Here is a 23,380-nt window from a genome sequence, read left to right as displayed (position 1 = left end):
CCATCAAGTATCTTTGTGTGGCCCGCAAAACATTTTGTTTTCTTACGGTTATTACTAAAGTATCTAAAAGTGTGTCTCAGAGAGGAGAGAAAATTCTTCTCTTTGGCCTCTGATGATAGGACAAGAAGCAATGGGCTTAAACTGCAGCAAGGGAGGTTTAGGTTGGACATTAGGGAACATTTCCTGTCAGGGTAGTTAAACACTGAAATAAATTGCCTAGGGAGGCTGTGGAATCTCCATCTCTGGAGATATTTAAGGAGCAGGTTGGATAAACTTCTATCAGGTGTGATCTAGACTTGGTGCTTGGTCCTGCCATAAGGGCAGAGGACTGGACTTGATCTACTATTCTATGAAAGTGGTATGTATATGAACTGAGGTGCTTGCTGATTGACAGTGAGATCCTGGCATTCCCTCTGCATCCAATAAAAATGCTGCTGTGGTTCAGTCAGCACACCCCACATATTCTAGCTATGTAAGCACAGCACTACCACCCAATCATGGGAAACCAGCTTGGGTTAATACTGGCTCGCAGCCCACTGAGATGAAGGAGGGCCACTCATGCAGCCCACCCACTAGCCTGGGTTAGTGTCTAGGTTTTAAAGTTTGTATTCCAGACACTGGGGCTGTGTCTACACTGGGCCACTTATTCCGGAAAATCAGCCACTTTTCCGGAATAAGCTGCGAGCTGTCTACACTGGCCCTTGAATTTCCGGAAAAGCAATGATGCTCTACTGTACAAAATCAACCGCTATTCCGGAAAAACTATTCTGCTCCCGCTCGGGCATAAGTCCTTATTCCGGAACACTGTTCCGAAAAAGGGCCAGTGTAGACAGCCCAGTAGTCTTTTCCGGAAAAAAGCCCCGATCGCGAAAATGGTGATCGGGGCTCTTTTCCGGAAAAGCGCGTCTACATTGGCCACAGACGCTTTTCCGGAAAATCAGCCTGCCAATGTAGATGCTCCTTTTCCGGAAAAACTGAAAACGGAATAGTATTCCGTTTTAAGCATTTCCGGAAATTCATGCCAGTGTAGACACAGCCTGGGAGAACAGGCCTTTTATCCTCTTATTGACAGGGCCCCAGTTGTTCTGCTGCAGCACAGCAGTCTTACTCAGGGATGGCCACAGGGGCAGCCTGATTCTCTCTGGCCGCGGTGTCCTGTTGCAGCTCCCAGCCCCCCAAAGCAACAACACGCTCTAGGAGCTCTGTGACTTTCCTTTTTCTTTAGGCTTGAGTTAGCGATTCCCAAACCAACCTGCGGGAGCCACCTCCCATCCAGAGCAGCTGGAGGGTGCCCCTAACTCTACCCCCGCCCCCATGTGTCCGTGCTGCGGGCGCCACAAGTTTCAGTCCCTCTCCCCGCCTCGGCGGGCTGCTAGGAACCCCCCGCCCGTGTCCGCCGCACGCTGGCCAGTCCCCGCCCCTGGCGCGCCCGCTCCGTGGCTGGAGGGAGGGGGCGACGAGGGGAGCCGTGGCCGCCAGGTGAGCGCGGCATGGCCAGGCGCGGGGCCGCAGCTACCCAGCTGCTGAGCGCGGCGGCGGCGGGCTCGTTGGCCGTGTGCGCGGTGCAGCTGGGCCTGGCCTGGGCGCTAGGCCGGAGGCTGGGCCGGGGCTGCTCCCCGCCGGATCGCTGGGTGCTGAGCTGGCTCTGCTACGACGTGCTGGTGCATTGCGCGCTGGTGAGCCGGCTCGGGGAGGTTGGGAAGGGCCGGGGCCGAGTGGGGCTGCGGAAGAGGCCGGGCGCTCTGGGGTGTGGGGCTGGTAAGAAGGAGGCGCTGCAGAGAGGAAGGGGGGGGGCGGCTTCTTTTACATGCTGTGAACCAGCCCCTCCCGCCCCCCACCCCATAAAACACCGCTGCGCTCCCCGCGCCCAATGCATCCCCATTTCCCCGCTCCCCTAGCGAACTGCTCTGGGCACGGACGCTGCTTCCCGCTCTGGCTGGCGCATAGTGCAGCCGTTGCCGCAGGCAGATCATTCCCATTATTAGAGGGCCCGGCCCCTTGCCATTGAGTCCGCTCTGCAAGAGCTTGGAAACATCATGGTTGGCTGCTGGGCTTGCCAATCCTGTCTCTTGAGTCTCTGAGGCTTCAGGTCGGATTTGCTCAGTTTTCTACTTTGAAATGCTTCGTTCTGCAGAAGCCACTTCGCTGCGTCCCTTCAGCAAGCTGCACTGCACCATACAGGTGTGTGCGTGGCGGAAAGCTGCTGCGGTTTTTCTTCAGGAGAAGATTAAGATCACCTCCAACCTTGTTAGGGCTTTGTAGCTGCTCTGTTCGTTTCAAGCAGGGCTGGACCGCGCCATTCCAGCGCCCTGGGCAGACAGGTTAATTGCTCCCCAGGTTGGGGAAGGGTGCATGCCTGGCCCTGCTGGTGCATGGGAGAGAGTGCATGCGCTGCCTCCCCTCCCCTGCCCAGCGTGTGGGGGAGGGCATGCGGAGCTGGTGGCAGCAGGACACACGTGCCTGGCTCGGCCCAGCCCAGCTACCACTGATGGTGTGCTGCCCGGGGCGGGCCAAATCTGGCCGAGCAGGGCCCCACGGCCGCGGGGGGAAGGGCGCTGCGCGGGTTAACATGACCCCCACCCCGGGCAGCCGCTGCAGGGTGGCTGCTGGGAGCTGCTGCAGCCCGTGATCTGGGGGTCAGGTGCACGGTGCCTGATGGCAGCTGTAAGGGGCACTGTGCACCCCTTACAGCTGCCATCAGGCGCCCCCCCCATAGGTTTGAGCCCCATGCCGCTGCCCAGCTAGCCCATGCCTTAATCCGACCCTGGTTTCAAATCAAAGTCAGAATGATATGTTTAATTGACTAGAAGAACTTCTAAAGAGCTCTGTGTTTCTCCCAGTTCACCCACAGAAAGATTACTACTTCACTTGATGTTACAAAGAAATCCTAGCACTTGTTGACATTTAGAGGGTAGCTGAAAACACTTGATTCAGACTAGTTCTTGAACCCAGCCAAACACTGAAAAAAATCACTATGTGTTTGAGATCTGGATAGGTTTGCCAGGTGTTGGGTATTGAACTGGACATTCTGGTATTTGGACTTTGTGTCCGATAAATAAATTGAGAAAATAGCGACATATAAATGTCTATATTTTCTAATTAAGTTTTTCTGCTTTCCCTGGGCCTGGCTTGGTGCCCACATCCAGCAATTAAAGGGACCGCATTTCGGCCCAGATCTCCCTGGTTACTCCGCAGCTTTTTTTTTTTTGCTCAACAAATTTCTATAAAATTTTTGTCCGGCATTTTCTTGAAACCATCTGGCAACCTTAGATACGGACCATATGTCTCTATTGAAACTTCCTTCTGTTTTTTTCTCTTCTCAGGAAATCAGAATGTTATATTCAGCTCTTTTATCATGTCTGCAACATCAGCCAAAACACACACAATCAGTTTCTTTGTGCTTCTGTCACAAACCATGACTTGCGCCACTAAGTCCTGAGCAGGCCCAGGAAGGGTGGGGGCAGTTGCTCTGGGACCCAGTGATTCTAAAGGGCCTGGGGCTCCCAGCCACCGCCACTACTGCAGCAGTAGCCAGAGCTCCAGCCCTTGAGAATCTCTGCTGGAGCACTGCAGTGCTCTCCAGAGCCCTGCACTGTATGCTCCAGCTGGCACTGAGGGCTTCATCCCCCTCCCCACCCTCCCAAAAGGGTACCTGTAGATGGGAGGCTTGGGTGGGGCTAGGATGAGGGATTCAGAATGCAGGGTGCCCCAGGAGAGAGGACAACCCTAGCCCTCTTTCACCATAACAGCTTGGGAGTGGATGAAAAGCACCTGTCCATGGCTGCTGGAGTGGGCACAGCTGGGGGACAGAGACAAAAACAAATTATCTCAAATCCATAGTAAATATCTGTCCCTTTCTCCACCCTTGCCCCCTGCTGGCCCAGTTTCCTGATTCCCATCTCTAGCCTCTTGCTGCCCCTTTGTGGTCATTATACAGTATAACTGTCCCTGCTAGCAGAGCCCTCCCTTTCTGTGAGAAACGATTGCATGCCAGGAAAATCCCATTGTACTGGCACAACCAAACCCTTATCTTGCTTTAAGTTATGGTAAGCAGGAGCCGCATACCAAATTTTGTGGTCTTAGCTTTTACCATTTAGAAGGAGTTCTTGAACAGACAGACTCACTCACAGACAAACACTCTCAAAATGTAGTAGATAAACAAAATCTTAAATTTCATCAAGAGGCCAATGGGCAGCCAACACAGTATCATGCTCCCCTTGTCAATGAAAGCCCATTCAGTAAGTCAGCTGCTGCATTTTGAGCCTGTTTCAGTCTCCAAATGGTTTTCAAGTATTCATAGAATCATAGAATAATAGGACTGGAAGGGACCTCGAGAGGTCATCGAGTCCAGCCCCCCGCCCTCAAGGCAGGATCAAGCTCCGTCTACACCATCCCTGAGAGATGTCTATCTAACCTGTTCTTAAATATCTCCAGAGAGGGAGATTCCACCACCTCCCTTGGCAATTTATTCCAATATTTGACCACCCTGACAGTTAGGAATTTTTTCCTAATGTCCAATCTAAACCTCCCCTGCTGCACTTTAAGCCCATTACTCCTTGTCCTGTCCTCAGAAACCAAGAGGAACAAATTTTCGCCTTCCTCCTTGTGACACCCTTTTAGATATTTGAAAACCGCTATCATGTCCCCCCTTAATCTTCTTTTTTCCAAACTAAACAAGCCCAGTTCATGAAGCCTGGCTTCATAGGTCATGTTCTCTAAACCTTTAATCATTCTTGTCGCTCTTCTCTGTACCCTTTCCAATTTCTCCACATCTTTCTTGAAATGTGGCGCCCAGAACTGGACACAGTACTCCAGCTGAGGCCTAACTAGTGCAGAGTAGAGCGGCAGAATGACTTCACGAGTTTTGCTTACAACACACCTGTTGATACAACCTAGAATCATATTTGCTTTTTTTGCAACAGCATCACACTGTTGACTCATATTCAACTTGTGGTCCACTATGACCCCTAGATCCCTTTCCGCCATGCTCCTTCCTAGACAGTCGCTTCCCATCTTGTATGTATGGAACCTGATTGTTCCTTCCTAAGTGGAGCACTTTGCATTTCTCTTTATTAAACCTCATCCTGTTTACCTCTGACCATTTCTCTAACTTTCTAAGGTCATTTTGAATTATGTCCCTATCCTCCAAAGAAGTTGCAACCCCACCCAGTTTGGTATCATCTGCAAACTTAATAAGCGTACTCTCTATCCCAATATCTACATCATTGATGAAGATATTGAACAGTACGGGTCCCAGAACAGACCCTTGAGGAACTCCACTTGCTATCCCTTTCCAGCAGGATTTAGAACCGTTAACAACAACTCTCTGACTACGGTTATCCAGCCAATTATGCACCCACCTTATCGTGGCCCTATCTAAGTTATATTTGCCTAGTTTATCAATAAGAATATCATGCGAGACCGTATCAAATGCCTTACTAAAGTCTAGGTATATGACATCCACCGCTTCTCCCTTATCCACAAGGCTCGTTATCTTATCAAAGAAAGCTATCAGATTAGTTTGGCATGACTTGTTCTTCATAAACCCATGCTGGCTATTCCCTATCACTTTATTACCTTCCAAGTGTTTGCATATGATTTCCTTAATTACCTGCTCCATTATCTTCCCTGGGACAGACGTTAAACTGACCGGTCTGTAGTTTCCTGGGTTGTTCTTATTCCCCTTTTTATAGATGGGTACAATATTTGCCCTTTTCCAGTCTTCTGGAATCTCCCCTGTCTGCCATGATTTTTCAAAGATTATAGCTAAAGGCTCAGATACCTCCTCTATCAGCTCCTTGAGTATCCTGGGATGCATTTCATCAGGACCTGGTGACTTGCTGACATCTAACTTTCCTAAGTGATTTTTAACTTGTTCTTTGTGTATCCTATCTTCTAAACTTACCCTCTCTCTGCTTGTATTCACTACGTTAGGCACTCTTCCAGACTTCTCGGTGAAGACCGAAACAAAGAAGTCATTGAGCATCTCCGCCATTTCCAGGTTTCCTGTTACTGCTTCTCCCTCCTCACTAAGCAGTGGGCCTACCCTGTCCTTGGTCTTCCTCTTGCTTTTAATGTATTTATAAAAGGTCTTCTTGTTTCCCTTTATGCCTGTAGCTAGTTTGATCTCATTTTGTGCCTTTGCCTTTCTAATCTTGCCCCTGCATTCCCGTGTTGCTTGCTTATATTCATCCTTTGTTAGTTGTCCTAGTTTCCATTTTTTATATGACTCCTTTTTTATTTTGAGATCATGCAAGATCTCCTTGTTAAGCCAAGCTGGTCTTTTGCCATATTTTCTATCTTTCCTACACAGCGGAATTGTTTGCTTTTGGGCCCTTAACAACGTCCCTTTGAAATACTTCCAACTCTCCTCAGTTGTTTTTCCCTTCAGTCTTGCTTCCCATGGGACCTTACCTACAAGTTCTCTGAGCTTATCGAAATCTGCCTTCCTGAAATCCATTACCTCAATTGTGCTGGTCTCCCTTCTACCTTTCCTTAAGATCATGAACTCTATTATTTCGTGATCACTGTCCCCTATACTGTCTTCCACTTTCAAGTTCTCAACTAGTTCCTCCCTATTTGTTAAAACCAAATCCAGAACAGCTTCTCCTCTGGTAGCTTTTTCAACCTTCTGAAACAGAAAGTTGTCTCCAATGCAGTCCAGAAACTTATTGGATAGCCTGTGCCTCGCTGTGTTAGTTTCCCAACATATGTCTGGATAGTTGAAGTCCCCCATCACCACCAAATCTTGGGCTTTGGATAGTTTTGTTAATTGTTTAAAAAAGGCCTCATCCACCTCTTCCACCTGGCTAGGTGGCCTGTAGTAGACTCCTAACATGATATCACCCTCGTTTTTTACTCCTTTTAGCTTAACCCAGAGACTCTCTACACGGCTATCTCCTACGTTCATCTCCACTTCAGTCCAAGTGTGTACATTTTTAATATACAAGGCAACCCCTCCTCCCTTTTTTCCCTGTCTGTCCTTCCTGAGCAAGCCGTACCCTTCCATACCAACAGTCCCATCCCACCAGGTTTCTGTAATACCAATGATATCATAATGCACAATGCAATCATAATGCACAATGCAATCATATTGCACAATGCAAGAGTCTAATCATGAGGTAGCAAAAGCCTAGATAACTATTACAAAGTCTGTATCCAAAAGGACAGGTCAGAACCACCAAGCAAGACACAGATGGCAAAATGCTGACTGGGTTATTGCTGTAATGCTGTTGACATACAGCAACTTAGGGTGTGTCTAAAACCATCCCTAAATTGTGAACCTAGTGCCCTAGAAGGACCACTTTTATGGGTCATTCCCCGTGGACCTCCAGACAGCACACTAATTTATAATTACTATTTCATTAGTAATCCCCTGAAATCTATCTCATTCCCTTCCGCTCATTCCTCTTTCTTATGTGCCCTCGGAGCCTCTCCACATCTTGGATTGTTTTGTCAGCTGCCAAAGGGATTGAGCGGATAAATATGATAGACTGCATCTTCATATTGCTCTCTGCTTCTCAGCTCAATGCTGTCACAATGGCAGTCCTTACCAGCTGCAGCAAATTAAATCTTTGGATGGCACACAGTAAACCTCCTTGCCCCATTTTGTGTGAATGGAGACAGTACTGTATGAGATGTGTTGACAGGAATGGTAAATAAACTATTTGATATATATGACCTGGATCCTTGCTGGTCTGATGCTAAAGCACACATAAGGGGCCACCTGTCATCTTATATGGTATGTCTGTCTATCATATCCAATGATGACGTCATGGCAGTTTGTGTCCTCTTGTATGGTAGCCTAGGCCCTGAATTCCTTCCCTCATTTCTCCCAATACAAAACCAGTCTGTTAATTAGAGTGATATGTTTAAAATGCCAGTGATTTTTCTGTGCTACTAGAAATTTAATATTGAGAGCTGGTGTTTTTCATTGATTTTGTTTCACAGACAGTGCCAGTGGCAGCATATAAATACAATGTACCAAAGTGAAACAGCTAGATTTGTTTTAATGAGACAAAGTGGGCAATGGATTGACATGGTTATGTTGGGGTACATGCACCACACTACCTCTGCAGGGATTAATGTGAGCCTGAAAGGCCAGGTAACCCATCTAGTTGCACTTAGAGGGTGGGCCACAGTTAATTAAAGCCCAGCTGAGGAAGGAGTTGGGTGATGACTATAAAGAAAGGAAGTTGGGGGCAAATGGAAGCTGTACAGAGAAACTCTATATAGAGAGTGGAGAATCTAGGAGGGTAAAGGAGAAAGCCTAGGTAGAGAGTTGGCCCTGGGATTCTTCCCTGAGTAGAGCAGTCTTTAGACAGAGCAGCAGGGGAGGTGGATCAGGCTGCAATGATGTACAATTCTGATAAAAAGGCACGGTGTGGCAGGGAGAGAAACCTGGCAGGTGTGTGTGGGAGGAACAGAGCAAGGGAATCTAAGGGTACGTCTAGACTACATGCCTCTGTCGCCAGAGGCATGTAGATTAGGCTACCAGGCATAAGAAAATGAAGCGGCGATTTAAATAATCACCACTTCATTTAAATTGACATGGCTGCCGCGCTGAGCCGACAAACAGCTGATCAGCTGTTTGTCGGCTCAGCGCGGTAGTCTGGACGCGCAGGGGTCAACATCAAAGGCATTTGTCAACCACCCAGGTATGCCTCCTGGGATGAGGTATTCCTGGGTGGTTGACAAATGCCTTTGATGTCGACCCCTGTGCGTCCAGACTACCGCGCTGAGCCGACAACCAGCTGATCAGCTGTTTGTCGGCTCAGCGCGGCAGCCATGTAAATTTAAATGAAGTGGCGATTATTTAAATCGACGCTTCATTTTCCTATGCCTGGTAGCCTAATCTACATGCCTCTGGCGACAGAGGCATGTAGTCTAGACGTACCCTAAGACATGAAAGGCCCAGCCTGAGGAGAGAAGAGGTTGGCTTAAGTTTTTGCTTTTGGATTGGGATCTGTTGTGGGATACAAGTGGAAAGACTTGCCAGTCCTGGCTCTGAAAAAAGGATGAATGTACAGAGGCCGTGGGAAAGACCTGCTGACAGGCTATGGTAGGAAGAAGTCCAGGGAGGCAGCAAAAGGGAGTCAGACTGAGCAGACCTTGGCTAGAATCCACTGTAGTGGGAGGGTTAGAGTTCTGCTTCCAGCTACTGGTGAGGTGACAGGAAGCCCCTGAGATGGGGATAAGCTCAACTGAGAACCCTGAGTGGAGAGTGTGATGACCATAGGGCTGAAGACCTTTGGTAAGGATTGTTGTTGGGTTCTTTATAACCCCCAAAGGGTTAGAACTACAGTGTGAAGTGGCCAGAGAGCCAAGTTGCAAGAAGAGGCAGACCCCCACAGAAGTGGAGCAAGTCCTAGAAGTGAAGGTGCAGCTACGCCATGCCCTAGCCACAAGGGGATGCACCAGCAGTGAACCAACCATTCTTCTATTGTCCTTTCCAGTTCTAATCATTTTATTGTGGCTCGAGTTTTGGAATGTGATTTAACAATACTAAAATGTCACTAACATATCAATGGAAAAATATTTAGCCCTGTGGGTTTTAAAGATATTAGGAGGGCAGGGCTATATGTTACTTATATATGCACTAGGGACTAATAACGCTTCATTTTAAGTAGAATAGCTTGCTTGCTCGGTTTTGCTAATTGGCCTAGTCCTTGCTTTTAAATGTTTATAACCCTAACCCATTGTTTTTCTGAAATTGTTGTTTATTCTGTGTTTGTGCAGTTTTGCTAATGGGTGCAGCTGCTGCACAGAATCATATTTAAAGATTGGAGTCCTTGGGAATAGGAACCTCAGTTCATGGGGGGCTTTACCATGTCACCAGAAATTAAAGACCAGGTCTGTGAACTTTACTGACTGGATTTCTTATCAAAAAGACTAAACTAAACAAACAAATCTATATCTGGTCTCCATCACTGTAGCACCTGAGCAGCTCATTTGAGAATCCGCTAAAAAATCCCAAACCTTAATGATAATTTTGAAATATACTGAAATTGCACAAAAAACTTCCTATATCAAAGCTGATAGGTGAATGAGCATTTTGTCCTTTTACAACAAGAGTAATCCAGCTGTATTCTACATATTGTGTTTTTTGTCTTTACTGTTGTGTACATGGCTTTCCCTTTGCTGCTTTCCTACTTGTTATGTTCATATGGATGGACAGAAAGTTGGCCACGACGAGTCAGAGAGTGCTGCTCTGCGTTAGATTTGGTGACTTCCTGTTCTTGACCCTGTGACTTTCTTTGCTTACTTTTCCCTTTCTGCAGCAGCTGTATGAAGAACTATTGCTGATGCAGTTGTGCTTCTCCGTACCACTTTGTCATTCACTCCCCATTCCTTGCAAGAGGATGGAACAATACTGTGCAAAGAGATTGGGAGGCCAGGGTGGATCCAGGGCCCAGAATGGAAAATTGTGCATCCTCATATGATTGAGTTACAAATCCAGTACATCTTTCCACATCTGTCATGATGCAGTCATGTGTGCTGGGTGGGGGGGGGGGGTTGTTTGTTTTAAACAATCCTAATGAAGGACTCTTTCAATTCTAGAAAACCTTCTTTAATCCAGCCCAGTTTGGTAAATCATTATATGTGTTCTTCTGTGACGGTTGTTCAGTGCCTTCTGATTTTAGGATGAACTGGTGGTATCACTGTAGTTCCTAGTGCACAGGTATCACAAAAATGAACACTTCATCAGTAAGTATGTTAAAATGCATTTATTAAGGAGACCCTTGCCCCACCCCATCCCCTCAATGCTGCCTCTATATTAGAGGCAGAAGCATTGCGGGGGGGGGGGGGAGCGTGGACAGGCAGGAGCTGGTATGCACAGGGAGCCACCTCTTCCCTGTGTAAAAGTGTAACCAGGAGCACCAGTTCCCACCTGCCCCTCCTACTCCTCCCCTGCATGTAACTGTGAAGGTTAACCAGTGATTCGTCAGAGAATAGAAGATAAATGAACTATCCATTCTGATCTAGAGGTGATCCCTCAGAGCCAGGGTAATAGCATGCTGGTACCACTCTGAAAAGAAGCCTGCTGTTCTGGTATCTGCCCTGTACTGCTCTGGGCAGACAACCTGGAACTTTGCCCAATACTACATTTGATAGAACAATTTACTGTTCTCTCTTTTTGGTGTTCTCTCCAGAAGGGGTGCCATGGTGTTCCCTGATCTTGTAGTCATCAGTACGAGCCCCTGCCACCTCAGAGCTTTTTATTCAAGTACATTGGTACTAGTCCTAGCCACTGGACTTAGCCCTCACCAGAACTGATTATTCTTAGAATTGACACATGGGGTATCTTTTTTTAAACTTTAACTAGAATGAGGTCAGGCAGTAGTTCATACCCTTCATGCTGTTAGTGCAAGGACAGAATTGAGAACAACTTTATATTTTCAGGCAGATTTCGTAGGGTGTTTGTTTTTCTTTGCTTTCACAGTCTTTGATTGTCTTGCATAGAGGTTGGACCTGATCTGTCCCAAATGAGGGAATTTGCCGGATCAGGGGAGGTCCCCTGCCACAAGCTTCCCAGGACATTGCCCCTTCCTCCAGCTGGCTCTGCTCTAGCTCTGCTGCTACAGGGCTTGAGCTTGATTCCAGCTCACTGCTACCAGCCAGCTGGGGCTCTCCAGGGATGGAGCTCCCTAGCCACCATGGCCCTACTTCTGTCCCGTGGGATCAGGGCTCCACAGCTGTCTCGCTGCTGCTGTGCCCAGTCGGGGCTTCCCCGGGACCAGGCTCTGCAGCTGCCACACTGAGTCGGGGCTCTGTGACTGCCCTGTTGTGCCATGCCCAGCTGGCACTCCCTGGAACGGGGCTTGCCGGTCCTGCTGCTGCCGCTCCTCCCCCGGGACGGGCCTCAATGGCCCCAATGGTGGGGCTCCCCACCACTGGACTCCTGACCAGCTCGCACCCCCGGGTGCTGGGGTTCTCTGGTCCAGCAACATCCATAATCCTGCCAGACCATAGATGTTGCTGAACCAGAGAGTCCTGGATTTAGGAGGTTCATCCTGTACTTATGTTCTGTAACTTTCCTTTCACTCTCCTATCACTGTTCTCACAAGCTTTGCCTGGCTTATTATAAAACATTCCTGGCTAACAGTTAACCATATTGTCAGGACTCTTCTGACTCCTGTCAGACCTCTCTTCCTTTCCTCACCTACTGAATGTTTATAGAAAACTCTGATGTTTTCTGACTGAAGCTATGATATAAGTGTTAGATTATATTTATTATGGACTCTTGATCTTGGGAAAGTGGCTTCTGTAGCCTGTTCAGATTTGCCATTTTAAATGTCTTGGTTCTGATGTCTCATTTGTTGCATACCCATAGTGTATTTGCATGGGGGAGGGGGGGGAGTTATGTGTATGAGGAATAAGGGAGAAAAGTGTGGAGAGTAGACCTAAAATAAAATAAGGCAGCTGACACTTTACAACTCAAAATGGTCATATTTTTAAAGGATTACTTTAATGCATGTATAAAATTATTTGAAAGGCATGTGCAGTATGTGGCGCTGCTGAGAAGTTTATACACAGGATTTCTATATTTATGAATAGTTTCCTTATCTAATCTATGACATTCCTAGAATGTCCTATACCATATTCTCAGTGTTAATATGGATGTTGTCATGCCTGGTTGAAATTATAATACATTCCTGCCTTGTTTTTCTCTCTCAGGAGGGCCCCTTTGTGTACCTGTCTTTAATAGGAACAGTGGCAGAGTCAGACAACATATTTGCCTCTTTATGTAAGTATAGTTTTCATGTTATGCCAGCAGGAATATTTGTCAGATGTTGGCACAAGGATCTGTAGGGTGCATATGTGGCCCCATCAGACACTGGTGGCCAAAGAATCCAATTTCATTTACATGGGGCATGCACATCAAGAGTGGAATTCCCGTGGACAGTCACTCAAAGAACAATTGTTCATTTTAATGTGTTGGAAAGACTTTGAGGAACCAGAGTCTCCTGCTAATTTATCTCCAACATTTGATTTACTTTATGTCCCAATGGCAGCTTGCGGGAGTGTCCTTTTTAGTCCAAATTATCTGTTCCCAAAAACAAAACTTGGCAACCGCTCTCTGCCTTTGAGAAAGTAAGGAAAACCAAGTAAGGAAAAAACAACATTACTAATGTTTAATGCAATTATACCATAGCCTGTGAGTATCCTTTGTGGTACGTTTGTTCTGCCTGTGATGACTTACAAGTGGCTAACAACACATTGCTGGAGCAATATCTTTGAAGAGATTAACTTGTTTTAGCTGATATGCATTTGCTTGTTAGTTTAATGAAGAGAGCAACATAAATTCTGATTTCAGATACTCTCCCACCGAGATGAAGTTTAAAGCTGACGTTTTGGGAATGTAATGCATCACGTTTTCTTGATATTTGTTCTTACTGTAAAGAAGTCTTGTTAGTTATAATGCAGCATTTATGACCCTTATAATAGGGTTATAGAACAAAATGGCAAATTCAGTTTTTAACCTTTAGTTTGTTTTGATAAAGGGTCTCATTCAGTCATTTTTGTGCTCCCAAAATGCATTGCTTAGAATAGAAATCCTGGGTGCACAGAGAATGCAGGATTGAGACCTACAAGGACTATAACTATTTTCTTTTAAAAACCATTCACACTTGGGGCATCTGTAGTATGTTTGAAAACAAACTCAGATATGGTAGAGGTTTTGCAGTGCTATTTTTGTGCATTGGTGTTTGCATAGTTAACAAGCATACTATAACATGAACTGATAAAGCTGAATCATTGACCATGTGAAACTAATACAAACCTCTACATCAAACAGCGTTCGTGAACTCGTCTATCATTCTAACTTAATACAGTAAAACTCCAATTGTCTGGCATCCAATGCTCCAGCACTCCTGATAGTCCGGCACCAACTGGAACCCAGAAGTGCTCTGGCCAGCCAGACAATTGGAGCTGCTCTGCCCCCGACTTCCCCAAGTCCGCTGCTGCTGAAACTGACCAGCAGCTGACTTGGAGAAGCCAGGGGCAGAGCAGCTGGGGTGCTGCCGTGTTGGTCCCGCAGCGCCACCCTCTCCCATGCTGCGCAGTTCCCCACTGACACTCCCCCCCCCCCCCACCTCAGACCCCTCATAGCCCCCCTTCCAATATTCCGGCATATTTGATAATCTGGCACCCCCTGGGTCCTAAAGGTGCTGGATTATCGAAAGTTTACTGTACAGACTGTCACTTAAGGACAGCTTGACTTGACTTTTGTTTCTTTAAAGATTATTCTCTTCCCTCATGATGCCTTAATGTGTTATATTATTAAATATTGAATCCTATTTATTGAATATCGTTTCCATTAGGACAGATAGTTTTTATTAGAAACTTCTGCATCTATCCACTGAAATATTTCTATGGCTTTCATCACCGTGATGCCTGAGAATCTGCCCCTTCAACTCTGGAGGAAATAATTTCTCTGTCAGTTATGATAACTGAATTTGTCTGTATACATACAAAAATGTGCAGTCCATTTGCCGCTACTACTTTATTTAAATGTTAATTATTTATGGTTGTAAACTAGAAAGCAAGTCCAATTCTTCCCTCATTTAATATAGCTAGCAGGCTGTGCAGGCGTAACTGAGATCAGAATTTGACTCCTCTTAGCCAGAAACGCTATAGTAAGAGTAATTTTAAGGTGGGGGAAAATAGCTGAGTTCTAGAAATTAATCTCTAGGATTTGTCTAATCGCTATTATCTCCATTGGTTAACAAGCTTTTTCATTTTCCTCTTGTGTACTTTACCGGTGCTGTCTTTAATCCTAAAGTCTTTTTCTAGATATGTGGGGGGGGGGGGGGTCCTCAATAGAAGTTACTTGATGAACGTGGACACATTCTTCCAGCAGTGCAGGGAAGCAGTACTTTCTATTCTCCCACCCACTAAGGAGTTACCTGTTCAAATTGATTATCTCAGTGATGGAATTAACTGTTATCTTTAATTGTTTAGGGAAAGAATATGGAAGAGCAGATGCAAGGTGGCTTTATTCCGATCCAACCATTGTGTCTCTGGAAATACTAACTGTTGTTTTAGATAGTCTTCTAGCACTGATCCTCATTTATGCCATTATCAAAGAGAAGTACTATAGGTAAGTGCTGTTAGAAATTGGACAATTACTTGGTGCAAAGTACATACATAGAAGAGGTTCTTGCATCAGTATGTTGGCTGGAGAAAGGCATATTGCAGAAAACTAGGATCTGAAATAACTTTTGGGCTTTTTGAAGGGAAGCCTTTAAGCTGTAGAAGTCTGGAACACCAGAGAATATTATGAGAGATGACATTCAAGTGTGCCGCTTTGTGTACTGTGCAAAAAGTTGCTTAATATGTTTCCAGTGAGTATTTCAGGAACAATAGTAGCAGTGGGCAGCCATGTCCTACTAACTTTAAGGTCACTCAGTGCTGTAGCACCTGCAAGAGCAAAGCCTGCAGTACCTAGATGAGTCCCTTTTGCTGATTTGAGAGGATTGTAGAACAGTTACCTCTGCCTGAAACCACTTTGGGAGCAGAAATTCTTTCACCTCTAGGAACATATAGACAGCAATTTTAACTCCCAGATCTACAAAGAGATCCTAACTATAGTGTCGTTTAAACAATGTACTGTCTTAAAAAAAAAGGGGGGGGGGAGGCATTTATTTTGAGTCCCATGTGGACAGAGAGAGAGAGGAAGCTGCAAAAACTCAAGTGTGAAAAAGGAGTAGTTTTATTCTTACCAGCTATTATCAATGTTTCAGTTCATAGCTGTTCCTTGGAGCTACCTGCTATTCCCTATCCTAGTCAGTGATCCCTATTCTAAGAGGAGGCAATCTGCTTTTTGAAGGAAAACCCAGGCCTTTTGTCTTTCCAAATACTGTCCTCTCCTGTGTGGGAATGTAGATCTTAGTGTCATTATACTTTGGTTTGGGGTATGCGCAGTCTTGTTTTTCTTAGCCTTGCTTGTTGGAGTACAGAAATTGGTGGTTTTTCTTCTAGTGCTTATCCCTGTGTATTCCACACATGCACTCCATGCTCCCGAGATCAGAGAATCAGCAAGTTGTGTCCCATTGGTGCACTCGTGTGCCCTGGTGATCCTTGTGCTCAGTACCAAGATAGAAGGAGAGGTATGGACTGATGGTCTCTCCAGTCCAGTTCCTTCTGACCACCGCATGGCCTGAGTCAGAATCCTCTCTATCTGAAGCAACTTCATCATCTTCTTACCTTCAGTCATATTGTAAATATTTCTTAGAATTGTGCTGGTTTTAGTGGTTTTCTTTAGTTTAGTATAGTATAGAGTAGAGTACAGAGGCTTTTAGTTAGTATAGAGTAGTTTTTCCCTACCTCAGGGCCCTTTCCCGTTCACCACCGTACCCTCAGGAGAAGATCTGTGCCCAGAGTTCTTAAACCCCAGAATTATCTCCACGTCAAGTTCCTTCTCTGCCAGCGATAGCCATCAACACTGTCTTTACTGCTTGGGAAGACTTATGTCTCTTCTGCATTCAACTTCTGCTGCTCCTTCCCTACCCAAAAGGAAGAGGGAGAAGATTTCCAATTGAGAGTGCACCTCTTGGAAAAAGTCAAGAAACCCCAATGAGATCTAGGCTGGAAGGGCATTTCTGTACATTGGCCTCAGTCTGGGAGCAGCATCCTTCTGAGCATGATCTCTGGAACAGAGGCCAAGTCTGTAAAGCCTAAAGGCTCATTGTCTCAAGCCTTTCATTAGACTAAGGGGCACTCTCACAGACTCAAAATCAGATCCACTTCCGGATCTGCTCACAAAAAAAGGATCCCTCCTTGACTCCTTCCAAACTGGGCAAGTCCTCAGGCTATGGTCCTAAAGATTTGGGCCAGCTTAAATCTCCTGACCATAAGGAAGATAAGGTGAGCAGGAGCAGCTCTCTATTAATACCAACTTCGGTGCCAACCAGCAAGCCACAGAATCACACCACACTCTCAGCGAGGTATTTCCCTAGTGCTCAAAGCTCTCTGGCAGACAATCTCAGCAGATATGTCTTCACAGGCCACAAGTGAGAGATGCAAAGTTCAGTCCTGAACAAAACCGTTATACAATGAGGAACACCCTCAGCATTTCTCACTTCTGCTAACTCAGGGAAATAGTGGGATCAGACATCTCAACCCAGACTCTCTGCACCTCATAGGCTGGAATTTAAGATGGGCATCACATGTAGCAAGATAACCTGTTATTTTAAGAGACAGCAGGGCTATGTCTACACTCGCGGCTTCTTGCGCGAGTAATATGCAAATGAGGCTAAACATGGAATATCGCTGAGCCTCATTTGCATACCTAATGAGCCACCGTTTTTTTCAGAAGAGGCTCTTGCGCAAGAAGGAGCGTCTACACTGCCCCTTCTTACGCAAGAAAAACCCTCTGGCACAATGCCGTTAATGCCATTCTTCCTGAAAAGTAATAGGTGTAACGGCATTGTGCCAGAGGGTTTTTCTTGCACAAGAAGGGGCAGTGTAGATGCTCCTTCTTGCGCAAGAGCCTCTTCTGAAAAAAATGGAAGCTCATTTGGTATGCAAATGAGGCTCAGCGATATTCCACACTTAGCCTCATTTGCATATTACTTGTGCAAGAAGCCGCGAGTGTAGACATAGCCCAGGTGTTCCTGCTATTTCAGACTGCCTCCTCACTTTCAACATGTCAGGCCTTTCTATTAGCTTGTTTTAGGTCCACCTAGCAGCAATTAGTGCCATCCGCTCTCTGGTAAATGGCTGTTTTAGTTTTACTCGCTTTGTAACCACTACATTAACATAAGAAAAGCCATACTGGGTCAGATCAAAATTCCATCCGACCCAATATCATGTATTTCAACAGTGGCCAATGCCAGGTGCCCCAGAGGGAATGAACAGAACAGGAAATCATCAAATGATCCCCTCCCCTGTCACCCATTCCCAGCTTCTGAAGCTAGGGACACTATTCCTACCAAGTTCCTGTAGGGTCTCACTAAGACCTTCCCATCAGTAGTGCAACTCCAAAATCTCATCCTCTTACTAATTACCAGAACACCCTTTGAACCGCTGTCTGTGTTCTCAGTGTCCCATCTGTCTGTGAAGGTTGCCGTTCCTGTCACTATCACATCAGCCAGGAGGGTGAGTGAAGTGGCAGCACTCACGGCCAACCCGCTATGCCCCAAATTCCAAAGGAAAGGGTTTCCTTCTGCCCACAATTCACCCCTAAACAGCACCAGCTTTAGGAAGTGTGGGGCCCAATTCGAACAGTTTCGACAGGGCTCCGGCAGCCAGGATTTTTTGTTAAATCCCCAGCTACAGGGCAGAGTCATGTCCCGCCAAACCCCTGCGCATGCCTGCCCCAGGGCCAAACCCCGGGGCCGACCACCCCCCCTCCCTCCCGCAGCACAGGGAAACCCCTGCTCTCGACTCACCCCTCCTGCAGTGCAGGGAAGCCACCGTGCTCCTCCTCCGGGGCCCACGCCCCCTCCTGCAGTGCACCCGGCACGCCACAGAGCTGTGGGAAGGGAGCAGCCAGCACACTTCCGGAACCCCCGGAAGTGGTGCGAAGCTGCAGGCAGGACTTCCGTCCAACCCGCGGGAAGCCGGCACTACGCTGGAGGTAGGTAGTGGGGCTTCTCAGGGGTGGGGAGAAATGGGGGGGTGGGAGGGCTCAAACACCTCGCAATCAACTGGTTGAGGCCTCACGATCGACCGGTTGGTGACCACAGCCTGAGGGCACGGGGCCCAATTTGGGGGGAAATTGGCTTAAAGCCAGCCATGCCCCTAAAGGTAACTTCCATCTATCAGCCATCTCATTTACCGTATTCTCTCCAAAACCCTATGCTTCCAATGAGGAGAGGAGGCTTTTTCTCCTTCCATGTCAGACAAAGCTTTAAGTTTTACCTACAAAGAACAAAACCAATTAGAAGAGCACCTGGGCTATTCATCCCTGTAACAGAGTGATGATGAGGACAAATATTATCTGCTCAGAATCTAAGGCTACGTCTACACTGGTACCCTTTTCTGGAAATGCTTAAAACGGAACAGTTTTCCGTTATAAGTATTTCTGGGAAAAGCGTGTCTACATTGGCAGGATGCTTTTCCGGAAAAGCGTCCGTGGCCAATGTAGACGCACTTTTCCGCAAAAAAGCCCTGATCGTCATTTTCGCGATCTGAGCTTTTTTGCGGAAAAGACTACTGGGCTGTCTACACTGGCCCTTTTCCGGAACAGTTTTTCCGGAAAAGGACTTTTGCCCGAACGGGAGCAGCATAGTTTTTCCGGAAAAACACAATTTTACATTAGATCGTCATTGCTTTTCCGGAAAAGCAAGCGGCCAGTGTAGACAGCTGGCAAGTTATTCCGGAAAAGCGGCTAGTGTAGACACAGCCTAAGTGTATCTCTGGCTGCATCATTGCCGCTGTCTGCCCAGCTCCTTCCCCCAAATGGGATTAGGGCCCATTTCTCTAGACCACAGGCAACCTCTTTGGCATTTCTTCGAGAAGTACTGTAACAAGTCATGATTCACTGCTGCGGCACCTCCTGGTCACTCAGGGAAATTAGCTCTTCAGTCTTGGAGCACCCTCTGCTGGCCGCTGCCTCACCTTCAGTTACCTGTCTCCTGCACTGCTTCCTGCCCCTGGTGCCCCTTCCTCATTGGACTGCCCTGTGGCAGTGCTCCCGCACTTGGGGGTTCTCTTCCAGCCCCCTATTCCTGCCTTGCCTCAGTGACCCACTGCCAGTCATCATCGAGCCTCTGCCTCAAGGGCAAACTGCAGTCTGAAATGGCCACTCGTCAGTGGCAAGTATGTGAACCTGCTGTCTCCCTGCAGCTCTAGTACCTTCAGGTCTTGTCCCAGGCCCAGCAGCCTGGGAGTGGTGTCAGACCAGAGCTCCCCAGCACTACTCTGTCTCAGGAAGCCTCTGTAGCTTCCCTGGCAGCCAGGTCCCTTCTGCTCCACAGCTGGAGTAAGAGCATGTTCTCCTCCACTCCAGGAGCCCTAATTTATACAGCCCCACCTGGGCACTAATTGGCTGCCATATGCCACAGCTGCTGTCTCCACAGCCACAATTCTCTCCCAGGGCTGGGTTTAACCCTTGGAACAGCCAGTGCTGGGCAGCTGCCCTATCACAAGTACCTACATTGGACATATCTAGGGCAGCTACCAAGTGTTCCATCCACACTTTCATGAAGGATTACAGTTTTGTCCAAGCGACGAGGAGTCCTGTGGCACCTTATAGACTAACTGAAGTGTAGGAGCATAAGCTTTCGTGGGCAAAGACCCACTTCGTCAGATGCATGTGTTTTGTCCAAGACACTGCCACAGATGCAGCCACTGGGCCAGTGATGTTATAGTCTATAGACCTCTACACTGCCCACATTCCTGCACCTCCCTCCTATTTAAGTACTGTTTACCAGTCGTAGTCACCCACAGGTGGCATATGCAAAGGGACCAGCATTCCAAGAATAAATAGAGGTTACTTCTATTGAACTTCCAGTTACAAGTGTTTGGTCCCTATCTGCCCTCTATGCCATCTGCTTCATTTCACATCACATATAAGTTTGTGGTAGAGAAGGAACTTGAGAAATGATCAGTCTCCACCTGCCCTGGTATGTTTGGTACTGAGTACAAGAAATACCAAGGTGCAGGCATAGACCAATGAACACTACTTGCTAGTTTTTTGGTCTCAGGCACATGGAGCCCATGAGTACTCACATGTGGAATGCTGATAGGGATCATACATCTTGAAAAACCTCCAAGTACAGGCAGGTAACCTCCATTTTCTTTTTAAAATCTTGTCATATTTGAAAGTGATTTCACTAAGAAAAATAAACACACATGAATCTATATTTATGTACACGCTGGCACCTTGAATTAGGTACAAACCATTGAAAAACTTCTGTTTGCCAGTCAGTGTGTCCTATCTACATGACAAATTCAACGATGTTATGAAACCTGATTATCACACGGCTGTGTCCTGATGTTAAAAAAATGCTTATTTTGTATGGAATCTAAATGTGGTTCTTCATTCTAGATAGAAGGAGAAACAGGGGCTTAAGTGGCATTGGTAAATTAAGCATATTCCATCCACATATGGTGGCTTAGTAAACTATAATGTTGCTTGTCTTGATTAGCAGACTAAAAAATAAGCAGGTTAAGTTGTACAGGTTAAAAAGTGCTCTGTCTGGCAAGCAGAATGATTGCAGTATTCACCACACATGGGATGTGCGTAGGGATGAGCCCTTGAAGAAGAAAGCTATAATTATAATGGAGGTTCTTCAAGATGGTTGGTCCTAATCTCTCTAATAGTGAAGCATTATAAGCACTAGGATAGTGGCCAAAAGTTTGTTGACAATTTTTTTCTGTGTGTAAAATGTTGTTTTGTTGAAATCAAAATATTTCTTAGAAGAATATAGGGTTTGACAAAAAAATTCATACAGAAAGTTTCTCAGATCTAGGATAGAATTTTTGTTCAAAATTGGAGAGACACGCCCCTGAAAAAAACCTGTCCTTATATGAGAATCAGGTTCATGTCCCTGCTCTAGTTAATTCAGAGCAGGGACCTGTCTCTCCCATGTTCCAGTTGAGTCCCTTAATCACTGGATGATTAGCTAGTCTGAGGTGAGTTTCGTGATTGTTTTGTGGAGAAAAAATTTCAAAGGTCTTTCATTCTGCATCAGAACTAAACTTTCAAAACCTTGAAAATGATGTGTGAAACAGAATGAGTTTCTGGATAGCACTCATTTTTATTGCTGTTGCCTAATTGTTTTTTCTTATTCCTCTTTACAGGCATTTCATACAGATTACATTGTGTGTTTGTGAATTATATGGTGGGTGGATGACATTCTGCCCAGACTGGCTCATTGGAAGTCCTAACCTAAATACCAGTAACTGGCTTTATCTCTGGGTCTATCTGGTATTTTTTAATGGCATATGGATAGTGATTCCTGGACTTTTACTGTGGCAGTCCTGGTTAGGACTTAAGCAAATGTATCATGAAAACTCAAATACTAAAAAGAAGATTAGATGAAGATAAGCCCACATCATTAACCCGATTAACTGAGAGATTTAAATTGTGAGTGCAAGCAGCATTATTGTTTTTTTGCAGACACACAATCAACTGATTATTTTGTTCATCTTTGTAAATCACACACAAATTTTGTTGTATTTCAGGCTGATCTTTTCTTAAGAGGAGTAAAATAATGTACATAATAAAGTATACAAAAGTACTCAGAGCAATTGCTGTATTAATACACTGCATACAATAATAAACAATATATTTTATAACAAAGTGGAATGCAGATCTTTTTCTTTTATCGCTCATCAAAAGAAAAAAAAATCTTATCCCACTGTAATTCTTTAGCCAGCTGAAGCAAACAAGCAGTGAAATAATCAAGTTGGCTCTAAATCCGGATCCCACAGCCCTGTTCATCCTTCAATCCCAAATATCAAAGTCCAGTGTTTCATTTAGATCCGAAGCCGATTGTTTTGCAAACGTTGAGGCTCTTAGCAACAAGTTTCTGCTTATATGGTGTAGTATTAGTAATGCAATATGTCTGCTTAAGGTATTAAATCTGTGCCTCCAAAGAGTTTTATGATAAACATCCTCTGCCTTTCCTTCCCTCCCTCCCGCCCCCCATATATCCAAAAATGTCCATTTCACAATTTGAACAGACTTGACTGGCTCCAAGTTTTGCTTCTGAATGTTGACGCTGCATATGTGACTTTACATTGGATTAAACATTTCAGATGCTAGTGAAATTTTAGCTACTTTGCTTTCCTAAAATGTTTCCTCTATTTGATTTTTGTCAGTTTCATGTTCATAGATTAATTCACAAACTGTGCAGATAAAGTAAGCAGCAGATTTTTTTTTATGCAACTTGTGACTTAATATTCCATATGCTTTATGAAAATATGCCTGAGAGATGAATGTGTCATAAGTGAGATATGCTTTCTGCAAACAGGCTCATGTAACAACGTATCACTGGAAAGGTTATAAGTTACTGACTGTGAGTATCCTATTTGAATGCATGTATCATTCTTATACAGAAAGTTAAGAATATTGACCTGTGTATCTGTATTATATATTTTCTGCTTTGGGTCATTCCTGTTGCTTGTATTTCGGGGACTACAATGAAAAAGCCAGTGCTAATGTCCCATTAGCAAGAGACAAACTTAAAGGCTATGTCTAGACTGCCCCCGCTTGAGCAAAAATATGCAAATGAGGCAGTGTGGAATATTGCTGTTCCTCATTTGCATAATTAACAAGGCTCCGTGTTTGCACAAAAGCCTCTTGAGCAAAAATGGAGCCTCATTAATTATGCAAATGAGGCACAGCGATATTCCACACTTCGCCTCATTTCCATATTTTTGGTGCAAGAGGGGACAGTCTAGACATAGCCAAAGAGTTTAGATT

General features: G+C 45.7%; 1 protein-coding gene across 2 annotated transcripts; it reads left to right on the top strand.

Moving 5' to 3' along the window:
* The first annotated feature begins 1,355 nt into the window (after nt 1-1,355).
* On the top strand, nt 1,356-22,255 carry EBPL (EBP like). Of its 2 annotated transcripts, none has more exons than XM_075919074.2 (4): nt 1,356-1,676; nt 12,679-12,748; nt 14,965-15,103; nt 21,754-22,255. In XM_075919074.2, the coding sequence occupies exons 1-4, from the start codon at nt 1,491-1,493 to the stop codon at nt 21,992-21,994; spliced, it is 636 nt and encodes a 211-aa protein (XP_075775189.2). In that variant the 5' UTR covers nt 1,356-1,490; the 3' UTR covers nt 21,995-22,255. The 2 variants fall into 2 exon arrangements, with proteins under 2 accessions (XP_075775189.2, XP_075775190.2); XM_075919075.2 differs by lacking the exon at nt 1,356-1,676 and adding an exon at nt 1,843-2,181.
* Nucleotides 22,256-23,380: the final 1,125 nt, after the last annotated feature.

The sequence above is a fragment of the Pelodiscus sinensis genome, chromosome 1 (assembly GCF_052426305.1).
Source record: "Pelodiscus sinensis isolate ZL-2025 chromosome 1, ASM5242630v1, whole genome shotgun sequence".
In the NCBI taxonomy this organism is placed as follows: domain Eukaryota; kingdom Metazoa; phylum Chordata; order Testudines; family Trionychidae; genus Pelodiscus; species Pelodiscus sinensis.
This window is presented reverse-complemented; position numbering and strand designations above follow the sequence as displayed.

What these genes read in the sequence shown, in the direction of transcription:
- EBPL (XM_075919074.2), top strand. Translation starts at nt 1,491, where the DNA reads ATGGCCAGGCGCGGGGCCGCAGCTACCCAGCTGCTGAGCGCGGCGGCG. An exon ending in TGCTGGTGCATTGCGCGCTG is followed by an intron (nt 1,677 to 12,678) that starts GTGAGCCGGCTC and finishes TTTCTCTCTCAG; the next exon opens with GAGGGCCCCTTTGTGTACCT. An exon ending in ATCAAAGAGAAGTACTATAG is followed by an intron (nt 15,104 to 21,753) that starts GTAAGTGCTGTT and finishes TCCTCTTTACAG; the next exon opens with GCATTTCATACAGATTACAT.